Source organism: Brassica napus, chromosome C6, assembly GCF_020379485.1.
Source record: "Brassica napus cultivar Da-Ae chromosome C6, Da-Ae, whole genome shotgun sequence".
Classification (NCBI taxonomy): domain Eukaryota; kingdom Viridiplantae; phylum Streptophyta; class Magnoliopsida; order Brassicales; family Brassicaceae; genus Brassica; species Brassica napus.
Genome location: NC_063449.1, coordinates 42,506,552 through 42,521,466, shown reverse-complemented (window position 1 = coordinate 42,521,466; position 14,915 = coordinate 42,506,552). Strand labels below are relative to the sequence as shown.

Sequence of the window (14,915 nt, the reverse complement as noted above, 5' to 3'; positions counted from 1 at the left end):
ATTTAACTGAGTTGATATTACAAGAAGAAGATGCTCCTGCGATAGACTATTAGTGAATTTTTTTCTACAAAGGACCAAGGTATCAAGAAGAAAGATAAATGATGGTGTATGATCTGAAATCAGATTATGAGGATGAAGGTTCATGTTAAAGGTTAGTGAGAATGAGTCGAGAGAGATTTATACGTCTTTGCGAGCTACTTAAATGTATATATGGCTTACAACACACACGCACACACAGTGTATGCGTTACAATCTTCTTTATGGGTAAAATAATATGCAATATGGTTTAAGATTTGGAAAAACAGAAGAAAAAAAACAATAGAACTAAAGTTTCATGAAATACTTGGAGTAATGGAATAAATGTTTGTAGATATTGTTTGAAAGTTATATCTAACCGTTTAGAAGGAAATGGTCGATATTGTTTTGTATGAGATTTAGATAGTACACATAGCAGTTATGGTATTTCTATACAAATGCTTTTATTATATTTGCTACAACGAGAGACTTCACAATTTTATCCGTCAAACTGTCAAAGCAACATTGGAAATGTTGAGTTTGTACAGGTAGACTGGAGGACATTATGAAAATGTATTGATACGGTTCCAACTTGTGAAAAAGGAATTTTAGCAACAAAAAAAAAAACTTGTGAAAAGGGATGATTTTGTGAAGAGCTACCAAACTAAAGAAGAAATATGAAATGATGTTTTTCATGGTAATCCAAATATCATTATTAATAATGATATAAATGATGATCATAATGTTTGAAATGAGGATGAGACACAAGCCTCATTGCTAAAGATATTTGGATTGCAAACTATATTGTATATCTCATTCCCAACGTCAGATGTTAGACAATAAAAATGTTTAGTACAAAATTAAAATTTGAATAAATGTTTGTGTTTTGTTTTAAACATTATTTTATTGATTTGTAATGAAATATATGTTTACACTCCCTCTGTTTTATTTAGTTGGTGCAGAAGGTTTTTACGCGACGATTACGAAAATACAAATTTTTATACCATTTATCTTGGTTACCTAAAAATAACATTAAATAAAGATAGTCGAACCAGTAAAAAAATAATACTCTGTAATTAGTCACAAGTTTCAATTGACATTTAATTTTATCTAGATAATAAGAACATTTCTTATTATGGAACAAAATAAAAATATTTAAATATCACTTAAAATGATACAAAAAAGTATATTTTATTAATACATTAATATTAATTTCATTCTTTTTTTTAAGAAGTTACCATTTATGTTACCAAAAACATTTCTTTGATATTACTCGTTCCATTTATTTTATTCTATCCATCTAATCATCTATGTTCTATGTTCTATTTTTTAAGTTTTGTATTCATAGTATTCCTAAACTTGACTAGCAATTACAGCCATAGACTTTATTATTACGTCCATTGACTACCATTTTACAGCCATAGACTTCATTACTTCCATTGACTTACGTGTGTTTTGGTCCCATTTTCAAGTGAGATTTTCATTAGACAAGACAGTAAGTGGTGGATTAACGTTAGTGTTTGGCCTTGTTCTAAAACTCGGCCGTCTAGGCGTTACGCGTCACTTTTCCGCCTCGATTTATGCCAAATCGGTTTAAAAAATCGGATATCCGATTTTTTTCCGCCTAGACCGCCTAAATGACCGCCTAGCCGCCTAAATGACCGCCTAGCCGCCTAGGCGGCCGCCTAATCTATTTTTTTATTTATTTTTTATTTTTTATTTTTATTTTTTTTTATTTTTTTATTTTTAATAATATTTTTATTTATTTATTTGATCTAAAATTTTATAAATATCATTTATATTCATAATTTTGATGAAAATTACACTATATTAAGTTTATATATTCTATTTGTGTGTTTTATACAATCTTAAACATGAAAATGTATTAATGTTATATACAATTAAAAATTAACATGTTTTATAACATAGTAAACCATCTAAAAATTCTGTCCCGCATAATTTCCGATTAATCTCCGATTTTCTCTTTATGCGCTAGGCCCAATCCGATCGCCCGACTAGCGCCTAGCGCGTTCCCGAACAGGGGTGTTTGGTGTCACGGTCCAAGATGGTGGAACCGCGTGGCATTGTTTAAGTCTTCGTCAACGCGCGTGAGTTACGCTAAGGAGGAATGGTGTGTTTACACTCAGATGGCAAACTAGAAAAATGTATCGAAGTTCGGATAAAACACTAACAGAGTCGTGTTTTTGAGTCAAGAGTAAAACATAGGACTCTCTCTCTCTCTCTCGCAATTTATTCTCTGGTCGACGATGATGCCCAGGCTACGACTGTATCCATGTCTGCTCCTAACTGTATGGTTCTTGTGTATCCTCTGTTCAGTTCATGTGGTTAGAGCTCAAAATCGTACTGGGGCCTCTACTCATCCCGACGAAGGTCTGTCTTCTTTCTCTTTCAAAAAGTTATGTTCTGTAGCTAAGTATGTGGGACCTAGTTCCACGGAGATATATTTTCTGTGGTTTTACATATATTTAAAAAATTTAAATTTATATCATAAATATATATATATATATATTTAAATATTATTATTTTTTAGTAAAGTTAAATTAATAATATTTAATTAATTTTACAATATATTATTATTAAATCATAAAAATTAAAACAATTATCTGCGAACAACTTTTTTTTAAAACATTTATTTTAATTAAACGAAGAGCATATATATTTAAGGGAAAATTTGTAAAATAGCCAAAAAAAACTAAAATTAGATTTATAGAGTGAGAGTAAAAAGAGATAGGAAGAAGATGGAAGAGAGAAGGAAATTTTGGGTAGTTAGCTAATTTGAGTTTTTTGTGTAGCTATAGGGTGCAATTTTCCTATGTTTAAATGTTCAAGTTACTTTTTGTTTAATTTGTTTTTATTTCTATATTTGGTTTGTAATTAATAATATCCAATGTAAAATTTAACATATTACGGATTGTTTAGTTCAAATTCAAATTGTAATGAAACTTATTCTTCAATTTTTTTTAAATTTTTTTGGTTTTTAGTCAGGATTCTTTGTATCGGATTAGTTTTGGTTTCAACTTTTTGGATAGAAAAACTGAAAAAAGTGAATGATATAATTTTGTTTCTGGACTGATTATTTTAGTTTGGTTCTAACTGTAAAACATTGTAAATAGATGAGGTGTTTCGTTGATTTTTATTTTATTGGTTTTAGGTTAATAAAAATTAATTATAAATTCTATTATAGAAAAGTAATTTTTTTTGGGAAATTATCTTAAATAGCCATTTTAAGTTTTTAATCACAAATAGTCTTTTAAAAAATGACCAATAGCTTCTTTTATTTTGAAATTTTTTTATTTTTTAATTTTTAAAATCTCATTCTTAAAATCACACTCTTTCACTTTAAATTATATGTCTAGATTAGGTAACTTTAAAGTATAACTGTATATTTACTTTTTAATAAACTATATTTGATCATTTTTTTCTATTTTGTGAAAAAAGCTAAAAAATGACTATGAATTTTTTAATTTTTATCGATCAAAATGAATACTCTCTCTGTTTCAAAAAGATAGATGTTTTAGAAAAAAATTGTTTCACAAAAATAGATACTTTGTGTTTTCTATGATAAAGATGTAAATTTTAAGAAAATTAATTAATTTTATTAAATTATTATTGGTTAAAAGTTATTGAAAATTGAAAATTACGCAAAATAATATATTTTTTACAGAGATTTAATGTGTTTTTTTAATATACGCGAAAATTTAGGAAAATCTATCTTTACGAGAAGGATGGACTAATATATAAACAGCGCGTGCCTTTAAAATTAATGGGATAAGTAATTGACAGCGCGTGCATTGAACTCCATCTTCGCAACATGGAAGATTCGTGCGCCTAGAGAATGGAACATCAGCGGCGAGCTTTGCTCCGGCGCCGCCATAGACGACGGTGTCACCATCGACAGCCGTGCATATAACCCTCTAATAAAATGCGATTGTAATTTCGTCAACTCCAAAATCTGCCGCATCACAGCACTGTAAATGGATCTCTACCATTCTCTTGCACCCCAAGTGTTCGACACATATTCTCCCACTGCGAAATCACCAACTGTGGCAGACATGTTTTAATGATTCTCAAACTTAAAAGAGCTCTTTTTGGGTTTCTTTTTTTATTTCATAGGAAGGTTTATGCGATAGATGTTGTAGGAACTATACCTGAAGAGCTCTGGACTTTGCATTACCTCACGAATCTGTATGCTTTTTACTATATAGTTTCGTCAAAACAGAGCTAACACACTTATTGAGACTCAAAGTTCACATCTTTCATCTTTTTTTCAGGAACTTGGGTCAAAATTTTCTGACAGGACCCTTATCTCCTGCAATTGGAAACCTGACTCGGATGGAATGGCTGTAAGGATGTGAGAGACTTTCTTTTAATAATGAACCTTTTTACAAACATTTTTTTCTTGTCTCTCACGTAGGACTTTTGGGATCAATGCGTTGTCTGGCCCTATTCCTAAGGAAATCGGTTTGCTTAGAGAGTTGAAATCGCTGTAAGCTTATATGATGTATTTTACAATGCTTCTTGAGGATTTTGATGGTTCCTTACTATATATATATATATTTTATGCAGTGCTGTCAGTTCAAATAACTTCTCTGGTTCCATCCCAGCTGAGATTGGGAGTTGTACAAAACTACAACAAATGTGAGTGTATCTGTCAAATGCTTATGCATCTAACATAGATATGCAACCTTAACCTTCCAGATTATCTTACATGTATTGCAGCTATATAGATAGTTCTGGACTTAGCGGGGAAATACCCTTATCATTTGCTAATCTTGTGGAGCTGCAAGTCGTGTAAGATATATTGAATTCAAATCTAAACTTTATTGTTAGATGTCTGCAGCTATATATTACTTCACATTTTTTTGGTCTTGGGGTGATTTTTTTCTCTCAATGTCGTATCAGTTGGATGATGGATCTGGAAGTTACAGGTCCGATACCAGACTTTATAGGAAACTGGACCAAACTTGTTTCCTTGTAAGAAGAATTCTTTTCTACAGAGTTTTACATAGTTAATTTGTTCCATTGCTCTTGTTTTGATATTATATGTTCATTTTACTCTGTGTGTTGAAAAACTATTCACTGCATTTGAATTTGGGATTAAACGATGGGTTCTTGTTTTACTGCAGGAGAATTCTCGGAACTGGTTTGAGTGGTCCGATACCATCGTCATTTTCTAACTTAGCTTCTTTGACAGAACTGTACGTGTTGCATTGTTTGTCATAATCTTTATTGTTTACGGTTTCTCATCTTTTGCTTTCTCACATATTTATATCCTAAACGTAGGAGGTTAGGTGATATATCCAGTGGAAGCTCTTCTCTTGAATTCATCAAAAACATGAAATCTCTAAGTATATTGTAAGGCAGCTTCGATTTGGATTCTACTCCTATTCATGATCAGATTAATTTACTGTTGAATAGTTTATCTCCCCTTCGTGTATTTTAACGTTGATGATTTATGTTGTAGAGTATTGAGGAACAGCAATCTCGAAGGGACAATACCCTCTAATATTGGAGAATACTCAAGTTTGCTACAAGTGTAAGTACGTTTCATCAATATGCTCTGAAAGCTGTTTTAGGATCTTTTCTGTAAAAGCGTGAGACACCAATAATATGAAATGATCTTAGAATTGGTGATAACCAAAATTTTATTTTCTTAACTTGAATCGTTTAATGTGTTACCATATAATTCATGTCTATTTTACAGCGATTTAAGCTTCAACAAACTACATGGACCAATACCGGCTTCACTTTTCAAATTAAGTCGACTTAGTCACTTGTAAGATTGATATATTTTCTGATTCTTTTTAGTCTTTATTCAAAACCCGAGTAATTGTTTGAAACAAATGTTGTCTTCATATCAGGTTTCTAGGAAACAGCAAGTTGAATGGTTCCTTGCCCACTCAAAAGAGTCAGTCGTTGAGAAATATGTGAGTAACAAAATCCTTTGTGGAAGGTTTGACAGATACTCAAGTTTCATTCACCTTTTACTCGGCACTTATTCGAGTTGAACCCTGTTCCACTCTTGGTGGCATGGACGACTCGCCAATATAATCAGGAAGCTGTTATGGAATGTATAACATGTTGTGTAGATCCTACTTATTGTTCTTTCTTACTTGCAGAGATGTGTCCTACAATAATTTGTCTGGAACTCTTCCTTCATGGGTCAGCTTACCGAACTTGAAACTGTAAGTAAACAAAACGCTATAATTTTTAACTCACTGTGTTCTTCAATCTCAGGAAAAAATTATTTATAGGAAATATTTATTATGATCATATGTTAGGTAATAATATTTATTATGATCATATGTATGTTATTTGTGCAGCAACCTAGTTGCTAACAGCTTCACATTGAAAGGTCTTGACAAGAGGTAATTATCTTGGATATGTTCTTGTTGGTGCTTGAAATTGCAATGTGTATAGACACTCATCTTTCTTTTTTTTCTTAAATATAAATTTTGGTTAAAAGAGTTTTACCAGGACTGAAATGCATGCAAAAGAACTTCCCCTGCAATAGGGGCAAAGGAATCTGTAAGTGTAACGAACAGATATCTTCACAACCGTTGTTCTTTATGTGCATTAACTATTATAAAAACAAATTGTTTATTATTTCTCTAGATTCTGACTTTTCGATCAACTGCGGAGGGCCAGAGATAAGATCTGTTAGCGGAGCACTATTTGAGAAGGAGGACGAGGATCTTGGGCCAGCTTCCTTCTTCGTGAGTGCTTCTCAGAGATGGGCAGCCAGTAGCGTAGGACTTTTTGCCGGAAGCAGCAATAATATATACATAGCGATTTCACAATCACAGTTCGTCAACACTTTGGACTCGGAGCTTTTTCAGTCAGCAAGACTCTCTGCATCTTCCCTAAGGTATTACGGGTTGGGGCTAGAGAATGGAGTCTATACAGTGACAATTCAGTTTGCTGAAATACAAATGATAGGTTCCAACACTTGGAGAGGTGTTGCAAGAAGAAGATTTGACATTTATGTCCAGGTCTGCACCGCCTGATCGAGCTTTCCTCTTCACAAAGTTAATGTTTTGGTGTACTGATCTTTTTCTTCCTAATTTGGTTCCAGGGAAGACTTGTTGAAAAGGATTTCGATGTACGGGGAACAGCTGGTGGCCCTAATCTTAGAGCTGTTCAGAGAGAATATAAAGCAAATGTATCAGAAAATTACCTCGAAGTTCATCTTTTCTGGGCTGGAAAAGGGACATGTTGCATTCCGATTCAGGGGGCTTATGGGCCATTAGTATCAGCAGTTAGTGCAACACCAGGTAACAACACAAATGACAATTTCTTTTTTTTCCTTAATTTTCACTATCTCCTAATGATGTTAAGTGGTACCTAAGTGTAAGTAACACATTGCTGTGCAGATTTTACACCAACTGTGGTTAATATACCGCCATCAAAGGGAAAGAACAGGACTGGTACTGTTGTTAGTGTCTGATACTCTTTTACTAAGGCGAAGACTGGTGTCAGAGGCTTTGCCGTTGATATCTCATCTTCTAATATACACAATCATAGTATTGTTCTTCTGGTTTATGCATTTTCTGTTGAACTGGTGTTCATCTGTAGCTCGTTGTAATCGGATCATTGGTGGTGTCTTTTTACAAATTAATGAGAGTATGTCCTTTCTTAGTTCGGAGTTGTGTTCATAACAGTGTCTTTGTTGGCGTAGGATCTTTCCGTGTGTGATTCATGCTTCTGCCAAGCTAAAAGTACTTAATTGTGCACTTGTGATTGATTTGGATGCTGCAGGGGATAAGAGTTTACATCTTGATTGGTTTTGCAAAAATCTAGTGTGATTCCTTTGTGCATTTATGGTGAATAGGCGTGGAATCTACACAAGAAAAGCTGTGAAGTCGAACTAATAGATGATGAGCTAAGAGAATTCAACATGGAAAGGAGCGAAAGGCATGATTAGCATTGCTATGCACAGTGTCATCTCCTGCCTTGAGACCACCAGTGTCAGGAGTTGTGGCCAACTGGCCATGTTGTCGGAAGATGCTGAGGTCGATGACGTCACTTCTAAGCCAGGCTACGTAACGGACCAGAGATTTGGCGGCACCGCTACTATCTCTTTCAGTGGCTTTCAATGCAGAGTCTTGTCTTTATAGTTTCCATGGATGCTCTGAATAAACTTACAATGACTACTTTTTGTTTGTGGGACTTAGGTGAAATAGCAAGAATGAACGGGAGACTTGTTACTTGTCCACGGATACATAGTGGAAGACAATGATGGAATGGAACCTGTTATGAGACCAGACAATGAAGCAACGGATAGGTCAAGTATAGACTTCAAAGAGAGGGCTTTGGTTTGGCATCATCAAGACGCTGATTGAGACTTTGGATTATGCCAAAGCTAAGGAGCTGCTTTGATCATGTAGAGAGCGTACTCGCTAATTATGTGATCTACACTTTTTTTCTTTGAATTAAATTCAGTGGTGGGCTCAACTCGCTCTAGTGTCGTAGTCGAAGAGGGGTCCAACTAGTTCAAGTGTCCATGTGAAAGCCAACCAGAATGAGTAATTGTTTACTGTTTTTATGTCATTTCAATGCCTCAATGATGGACTCGTTTTTATTATCTTCGACGGTCGTCGTGGCTCGCATGATTATAATCCCACCGCCCTTTATTGTACTCTTTTTTTTTTGCCAACTCAAATGGATGATAAGGTTTAGTCCACATATAGCTCAACTTGCTAAGGTTGATAAGGTTCCAGCCCATGAGGCTCTCACCTCTCAGTCTCTCACCAACCTATCAGCTCTCTCTCTCTCATTTCCAATAATTTGTTGGAGTTTTGTTTCTATCAATTTAAATTATAGTGCAAAAATAATAATTAGGAAAACTAACAAATCAATTTTTTGGTTATCTGCTTTTTTGTACTTTCTTAATTTCCTCTGAAAATTTAAGAAAAAAAATATTTTTTGTCACAAAAAAAACTATATCATTAAGTTTTTGAATCTTTTTAAAAAATAGCTAAATAGGAACCGATGAACTTATATGAAACAACAAAAATCTCGTGTATTTTTCTAGACAATATGTATGGCAGTATGGGTATTATCTTTACGATAGATTTGTTTGATGTTAAAATTACTAAAAGACACTATAAGAGACTTAATATCATCTAGCTTACAAAATGCATTATTTCCTATAAAAACAAGTCTCTTTCAAAATTCTTCTTTTTCGAGTTAAAGTGATTTTATCAAATAAAGATTATAAGGGGACCGTTTTTCACCTTCTTTCCCGTTTCTCTTTATTTTGCTTTTACATTTTTTTTTCCATTTACAAAAAAAAAAAATTATTCTAAAAGATACTAACATCTTTTTGTTTCTTTCTTTTTTTGGCTCAACAACATACTTTTCATTAACCTTTATCAAAGTTCATACAATGATTTCTCTGACTCAACTAAAGAACTCAACCACACCAAAACAGAATACAACTTAGGGACAAAGGACGCGAACGTAGAAGTCTCCTTCGCTATTCTGTCTGCTACTTTGTTACCACTTCTCGGAGCAAACACCATCTCGAAGCCACGATTTTCCGCCATCAATAGAGATATTTCCTGCAATAGAGGTTGTAGTGTTGGCCACATAGCTTCCTCCTTAGTTATCAGTCGCTTCAGCATCAAGGAATCTGTCTCAATAATCACTCGTGTATAGCCAAACCCCGAGAGTGTTTGAACTGCCCATCTGCACGCTTCAACCTCTACCTCTAATGCTGATCTCATATTTGATAGCTTCCTCGCACCTGCCCACACAAGATTCCCCTGATGATCTCTCGCAATCCACCCTACCCCACCATCTCTCGACTCTTTGTTCCAAGCGCCATCAGTATTGCATTTTATCCATGTAGGTGGTGGTGGTCTCCATCTCCGGACAGGTTCCTCTTTAGGGGCAGTTTGACCTCCATCTTTTTTAACCTCCTCTCTGCTCCTCCACTCCCTCTCATCCTCCCTAGCTTTAACGACTGTCGCAATGACATCGTAGTCTCTCCCTTGGAACACAAACTCGTTCCTGTTCTTCCAGATACGCCACAATAGCCAGGACACAACACCATCTTCTATATCTTCCTTTGGGAACTCTTTTTTCAAATTTAAGACCCATTGGAGATTAGAGTATAGTGAATCTAACCATATACCAAAGGGAGGGGGGTGGAATTGAGACTCTGCCCAAATTCTCCGTGCATACGGACATAGGAACAACACATGATTAATACTCTCCTCCTCGGCCGCACATCTATGACAGCTCTTGTCTTTTCCTTGTTGTTTCTTTCTTGTTGTTTACTTTAAGCTGGTTCCAACTACTCTTATAAGTAAATAAATTGACAACTCCAAGAATCAACATCAAAAGCTACGATAATCTAATGAATCTCTTTTTTTTTTTAGCAACAAATCTAATGAATCTCAAATGTTTCATCTCACTTCTTTCAAGTTTTAATAACTACTTATACATCCATTTTATTAGTAAATGAATGACATATTAAAGTGCATCAAATCACGTCTCGACTAACAAAATGCATTGGTTCACTATATACAAGTAGATGAGTAGATAAGGCAGCGCGAAACAAGGATCATGGTGCGAGAATATATGCACTGTTTGACTCTAGTCGTTACTCGTATCTTGTCTAATTACTACTTTACCTTCTCTTAATCGCATTAATTAATGGACTCTTAATTAAGTGTGTGTGTGTGAGTGTGTGTGTGTGAGTGTGTGTCGAAATGTCATTAGTTAACTGAATATATAAAAATAAACGAGTAAAGGAGACGGACACACTTCGTACATAGGCTAAAAGGATATTACTCGTCACGCGATTTCAAGTCATTGGATACTTCCTTTGTCGAGGTGGTGGCGATTCCATAGAGCAATTTAAAAAATTAAAGAACAAATATTTTTCATATTTCATGTTTCTACTATATATATTTTTTTAACTTATGTTTCTACTATATTGTGCACAAAATGTTGTTATGTTCGCCACTCTTTTGTGGTGTTATTGGTTAGTGATTATAAAACTAAACATGATTAGCAGTAGTGATGATTAGTAAAATTGTCAAGTGGTTAGTGATTTTTTTTTGCTGTGAACATTTAAACAACCACACTAAACATCTATATATGATTTTGAACATGATTAAATAAAGGAAGATATGACTTGTGTTCTACATATATCATCTAACACAAAGATAAATAAAAGCTTCATAACCAAAACTCCTTTCTTACTAAAGAATATAATCTTTCCCACCAAAAACTGTATGTTTAATTTTTTTTAATGTTTGTACTTACTCTTTTGATGTTAGAATATATTCCATAACACAATCTGGCATGGGAAAGCTGATTTCATGCATAAAGAATCAATTTATATAACTAATATATACTATCACCAGAATATAGTTGGGAATTCATTCTTCTAAACTCAAAAAGTTTTATGTTTTCATATTAGGCAATGTTTTCAGATCCAATCTAGACCCGTCTTGAACCAGTTAATCCGATGATGTGTTATATATTTGGAAATATATTAATTTAAAATCTAAAAAAATATTTAAAAAGTCTTTAAAATTACGATTTGAATATTTGTTGAAACTTAAAAGTGATCATTATTTACAATAATATTCTAGATTATTTTATTTAAAAAAAAAAATTGATTTGTCATTTTTAAAATTTGATGAAAATTTTGAAAAAACACTTAAAAAAAAACAAAGCGGTGATAAAAATATATGATGTGATTAGTTATTAGTTAGTAGCCTGGTTCAATGTCTTGGGAGGGCTTAACTCATTGATAAGGTCATTAGCAAACAAGAAATTAAACTAATCACCAACCCATCAACAATGCTAATTTAATTACCAAAAAAAAAGAATAAAAATCACATATGACCACTCTCTCTCTCTCTTTTCTCACTACCTCCTTTCACACACTGACTGTCTTTCACTCCTTTTATGCATATGAACCAAAACAAACTCTGCAAAAGGCTCTCTGTTTCCCTCTTTTCTTACTCTCTCCTTGGCCGACAAACCTGAAGAAGACTCTATTCTTCTCACTCTCCTTATTCAAAATCTCCACATTGTCCGCCATTTATCTTCCGCTTTCCCCCCCAGAAGATCCTGGTTTCTGGTTCTTCTTCTCCAGTTTACTTACTTACTTTGAATCGAATCAATGGGTAGAGACTTTCTTCTTCTGGGTATTCTCATTCTCCTCCTCTCTGGATTTGTATCTTCAGCTCCTTCAGCTAACTCTCCAGCAAGTAAGTCTCTCCCCTCACTCCCTTTTCGATTTCAGCTTTCCATATCTCAAAGTTTGTTTCTTTTCGCAGAGATTATCAATGGGTTTATCGCAAACCACGGCTCGTCACTCATGAAATGGATATGGTCACTCAAAACCACCACCAAAACAAGTTCGTTCTTCCCTTTCCGATCATAAAGTCTTTACCTTTACTGTCCCCAAAGATTAGATCTTTTTTGATGGGGTTTCTCTGTATTTGAATTTTCCCAGCAATTGCAACGAGATCGATGGTGAAATTCGAGGATGGGTATTCAGTAGAGACGGTCTTCGACGGAAGCAAACTCGGTATCGAGCCTTATTCGGTTGAGGTCTTGCCTAATGGAGAGCTGCTTGTTCTTGATTCCGAGAACAGTAACATCTACAAGATCTCTTCTTCTCTTTCCCTATGTAAGTATCTTAATGTGATTGCTCTGGTTGAATCCACATGTTTTGTTTAATGATGATGACTTTCAGCTTTTGTCTTTGCTTAAAACTGAATGCACATGCTCTGCTTATGAAAGCTATATTACTATTTTTAATGGAGGTTTGTCGTTTCTTTGTCAGAGATGAGTATAGTCTAATAGTACAATGCAGACTTTTTCAAAGATTAGATCTAAATTCAAGAATCCAACTGTTTTGCTGAATTATTGTTTTAAAATGTTTTATTTACTGTTGGTAGATAGCAGGCCGAGACTGGTTACTGGCTCCCCTGAAGGATACGCAGGTCACGTAGATGGGAGACTACGTGACGCTAGGCTGAACCATCCCAAGGGTCTTACAGTTGATGACCGAGGGAACATATATGTAGCTGACACGGTGAATAATGCTATACGGAAGATTAGTGAAGGAGGTAAAATAAATAGCATTTTTGTATCCTAATTAATTGCATTCATGTAAGGGTTTGATTGGTAAACTCATTCTATCACCTTGTTAGGAGTTACAACAATAGCTGGAGGCAAGACGGCTCGCAATGGAGGACACGTGGATGGACCAAGCGAAGATGCAAAGTTCTCAAATGACTTTGACGTTGTTTATCTTGGAAGCAGCTGTTCCCTCCTCGTCATTGACCGTGGAAACAAAGCCATCCGAGAGATTCAGCTTCATTTCGACGACTGTGCTTACCAGTACGAAAGCGGGTTTCCTCTTGGCATCGCTGTTCTCATAGCTGCAGGCTTCTTTGGTTACATGCTGGCTCTCTTGCAGCGACGGGTCGGTTCCATCGTCTCTTCTCAAAACGTGAGTGTTTTAGATCAAGATACGTTCGAAGGGGATGCTGATCAGAAGCCTGTGAAGCCATTCAGACCGTCTCTGATTCCAAACGGAGATGAGCAGCTGCTAGAGAAGCAAGATGAAAGCTCCCTGGCATCACTGGGGAACTTGGCTTCAAACGCTTGGGTTACCGTTACAGAGATGCTCAGGAAGAAGCAGGCAGCAACAAGCTTTGAGCAGTACCAAACAAAGCAGTCCACAACAGCTCCATGGCCAATCCAAGAGAGCTTTGTGATCCCAGAGGAAGACGAACCTCCTCCTGTTGAGCATAGGAACCAAACACCGAGAAAGACTTATGCTTTTATGTCCAAAGACGCAGAGAAAATGCAGCAGCTGCGTCAGAGCCGTGCGTTCTACAGTAGCTGGGAAGCAGCTGAGTTCCCAAACCAGCAACAGCAAAAGCAGCAACAGAAGCAGCAGCATAGAAGGCATTACTCGTCGATCCCACATACTTATTATGAGCAGAACAGTGAGAAGACTAATGAGATAGTCTTTGGGGCGGTCCAAGAAAAGAGCAGCAAGCGTACTACTAAGCCAAAGGAGTCCGCAGATCAGATAAATAATAATGCTAATCCTCAACAGAATCTTCATTACAGAGCTCATTCTGTTAGTTACCCATATGGATACTATCCATATACATAAAAAAAAGTCTCGTGAGTTTATGGTATTATAAGTCTTATTGAATAAGATCATGCAAGGAGATTACAAATTTTGGGTATAGGTGGGGTGTTTAAGATTTATTGTGAGAGATTGGGGAGATTTGAAGTACTTAGATGCTGCTCTGGTCTTGTAAGAAAAGTTGCAAACTTTTATTGCATTGAGTAATATATATATATATATATATAGATGATCTTTGTGGAAAATCGATTGTAATTTCATTTTGAACTAAAGATCCTTGCTATCTTCAAAGCTTATCATAGTCATTAATGTATCTCAGAGTTTCAGCCAAGGCTTTTTGTCAGTGGTACAAGGGCAAAGAACACAGGAAAGGAGAAGCGAGTCTACTCCGGATGGTTTTATTGGTTTAGTATCTTGCATAAAAATACTTGCATAAAATCAGCTTATGTAAGATACTAATTCACTTGCATAAAATCTACTCCGGACGCAAACAAACACTTGCATAAAATCAGCTTATGCAAGCGAGTCTACTCAGGACGCAAACAAACAATTGCATAAAATCAGCTTAGTTGCCACTTTCAGATGCACATGATTGCAACCATGGCTGGTCCTACCTCTTTAGAGATAAAAGACAACAGTTTATGTAATTGTGGTCCTTTACTTCCTACTTTTGTTACTGATATCTTATTATAAGCAAATAAAATTTTCACAATAATTTTAAACTATACACATGTTTTAAAGA

General features: G+C 35.0%; 3 protein-coding genes across 6 annotated transcripts; 2 read left to right on the top strand and 1 right to left on the bottom strand.

Annotated features, from left to right (window-relative positions):
* Positions 1–2,151: 2,151 nt before the first annotated feature.
* On the top strand, positions 2,152–7,674 carry LOC106347241 (probable LRR receptor-like serine/threonine-protein kinase At1g56130). Of its 4 annotated transcripts, XR_007325277.1 has the most exons (20): positions 2,152–2,406; positions 3,820–4,006; positions 4,150–4,221; positions 4,308–4,379; positions 4,451–4,522; positions 4,603–4,674; positions 4,756–4,827; positions 4,939–5,010; positions 5,163–5,234; positions 5,320–5,391; positions 5,501–5,572; positions 5,741–5,812; positions 5,898–5,963; positions 6,156–6,221; positions 6,360–6,404; positions 6,503–6,564; positions 6,652–6,904; positions 6,976–7,028; positions 7,112–7,310; positions 7,410–7,674. XR_007325277.1 is itself a non-coding variant. In XM_048761299.1 (19 exons), exons 1-19 carry the CDS (start codon positions 2,283–2,285, stop codon positions 7,481–7,483), a joined length of 1,920 nt encoding a protein of 639 aa, XP_048617256.1. In that variant the 5' UTR covers positions 2,153–2,282; the 3' UTR covers positions 7,484–7,674. The 4 variants fall into 4 exon arrangements, 3 of the variants coding, with proteins under 3 accessions (XP_048617255.1, XP_048617256.1, XP_048617257.1); XM_048761299.1 differs by having other exon boundaries at positions 2,153–2,406; positions 6,652–7,028; XM_048761298.1 differs by having other exon boundaries at positions 6,503–7,028.
* A 1,736-nt stretch (positions 7,675–9,410) lies between these two features.
* Positions 9,411–12,100, bottom strand: LOC125588541. Its single transcript, XM_048759939.1, has 2 exons — positions 12,022–12,100; positions 9,411–10,117 (listed from the first exon to the last, which is right to left on the bottom strand). Exons 1-2 carry the CDS (start codon positions 12,098–12,100, stop codon positions 9,411–9,413), a joined length of 786 nt encoding a protein of 261 aa, XP_048615896.1.
* On the top strand, positions 11,914–14,418 carry LOC106347239. The gene is made up of 5 exons (XM_048761297.1): positions 11,914–12,269; positions 12,339–12,419; positions 12,518–12,694; positions 12,966–13,136; positions 13,221–14,418. The coding sequence occupies exons 1-5, from the start codon at positions 12,182–12,184 to the stop codon at positions 14,195–14,197; spliced, it is 1,494 nt and encodes a 497-aa protein (XP_048617254.1). The 5' UTR covers positions 11,914–12,181; the 3' UTR covers positions 14,198–14,418.
* The last annotated feature ends 497 nt before the right edge of the window (positions 14,419–14,915 follow it).

Coding starts and splice junctions, on each gene's coding strand:
- LOC125588541 (XM_048759939.1), bottom strand. CDS start 12,100: ATGGCGGACAATGTGGAGATTTTGAATAAGGAGAGTGAGAAGAATAGA. Junction 10,118..12,021: donor GTTTGTCGGCCAAGGAGAGA/GTAAGAAAAGAG, acceptor ATTTGAAAAAAG/AGTTCCCAAAGGAAGATATA.
- LOC106347239 (XM_048761297.1), top strand. CDS start 12,182: ATGGGTAGAGACTTTCTTCTTCTGGGTATTCTCATTCTCCTCCTCTCT. Junction 12,270..12,338: donor TTCAGCTAACTCTCCAGCAA/GTAAGTCTCTCC, acceptor TTCTTTTCGCAG/AGATTATCAATGGGTTTATC. Junction 12,695..12,965: donor CTCTTCTTCTCTTTCCCTAT/GTAAGTATCTTA, acceptor TACTGTTGGTAG/ATAGCAGGCCGAGACTGGTT.
- LOC106347241 (XM_048761298.1), top strand. CDS start 2,283: ATGATGCCCAGGCTACGACTGTATCCATGTCTGCTCCTAACTGTATGG. Junction 4,380..4,450: donor CTGACTCGGATGGAATGGCT/GTAAGGATGTGA, acceptor TCTCTCACGTAG/GACTTTTGGGATCAATGCGT. Junction 5,964..6,155: donor AGTCAGTCGTTGAGAAATAT/GTGAGTAACAAA, acceptor TCTTACTTGCAG/AGATGTGTCCTACAATAATT.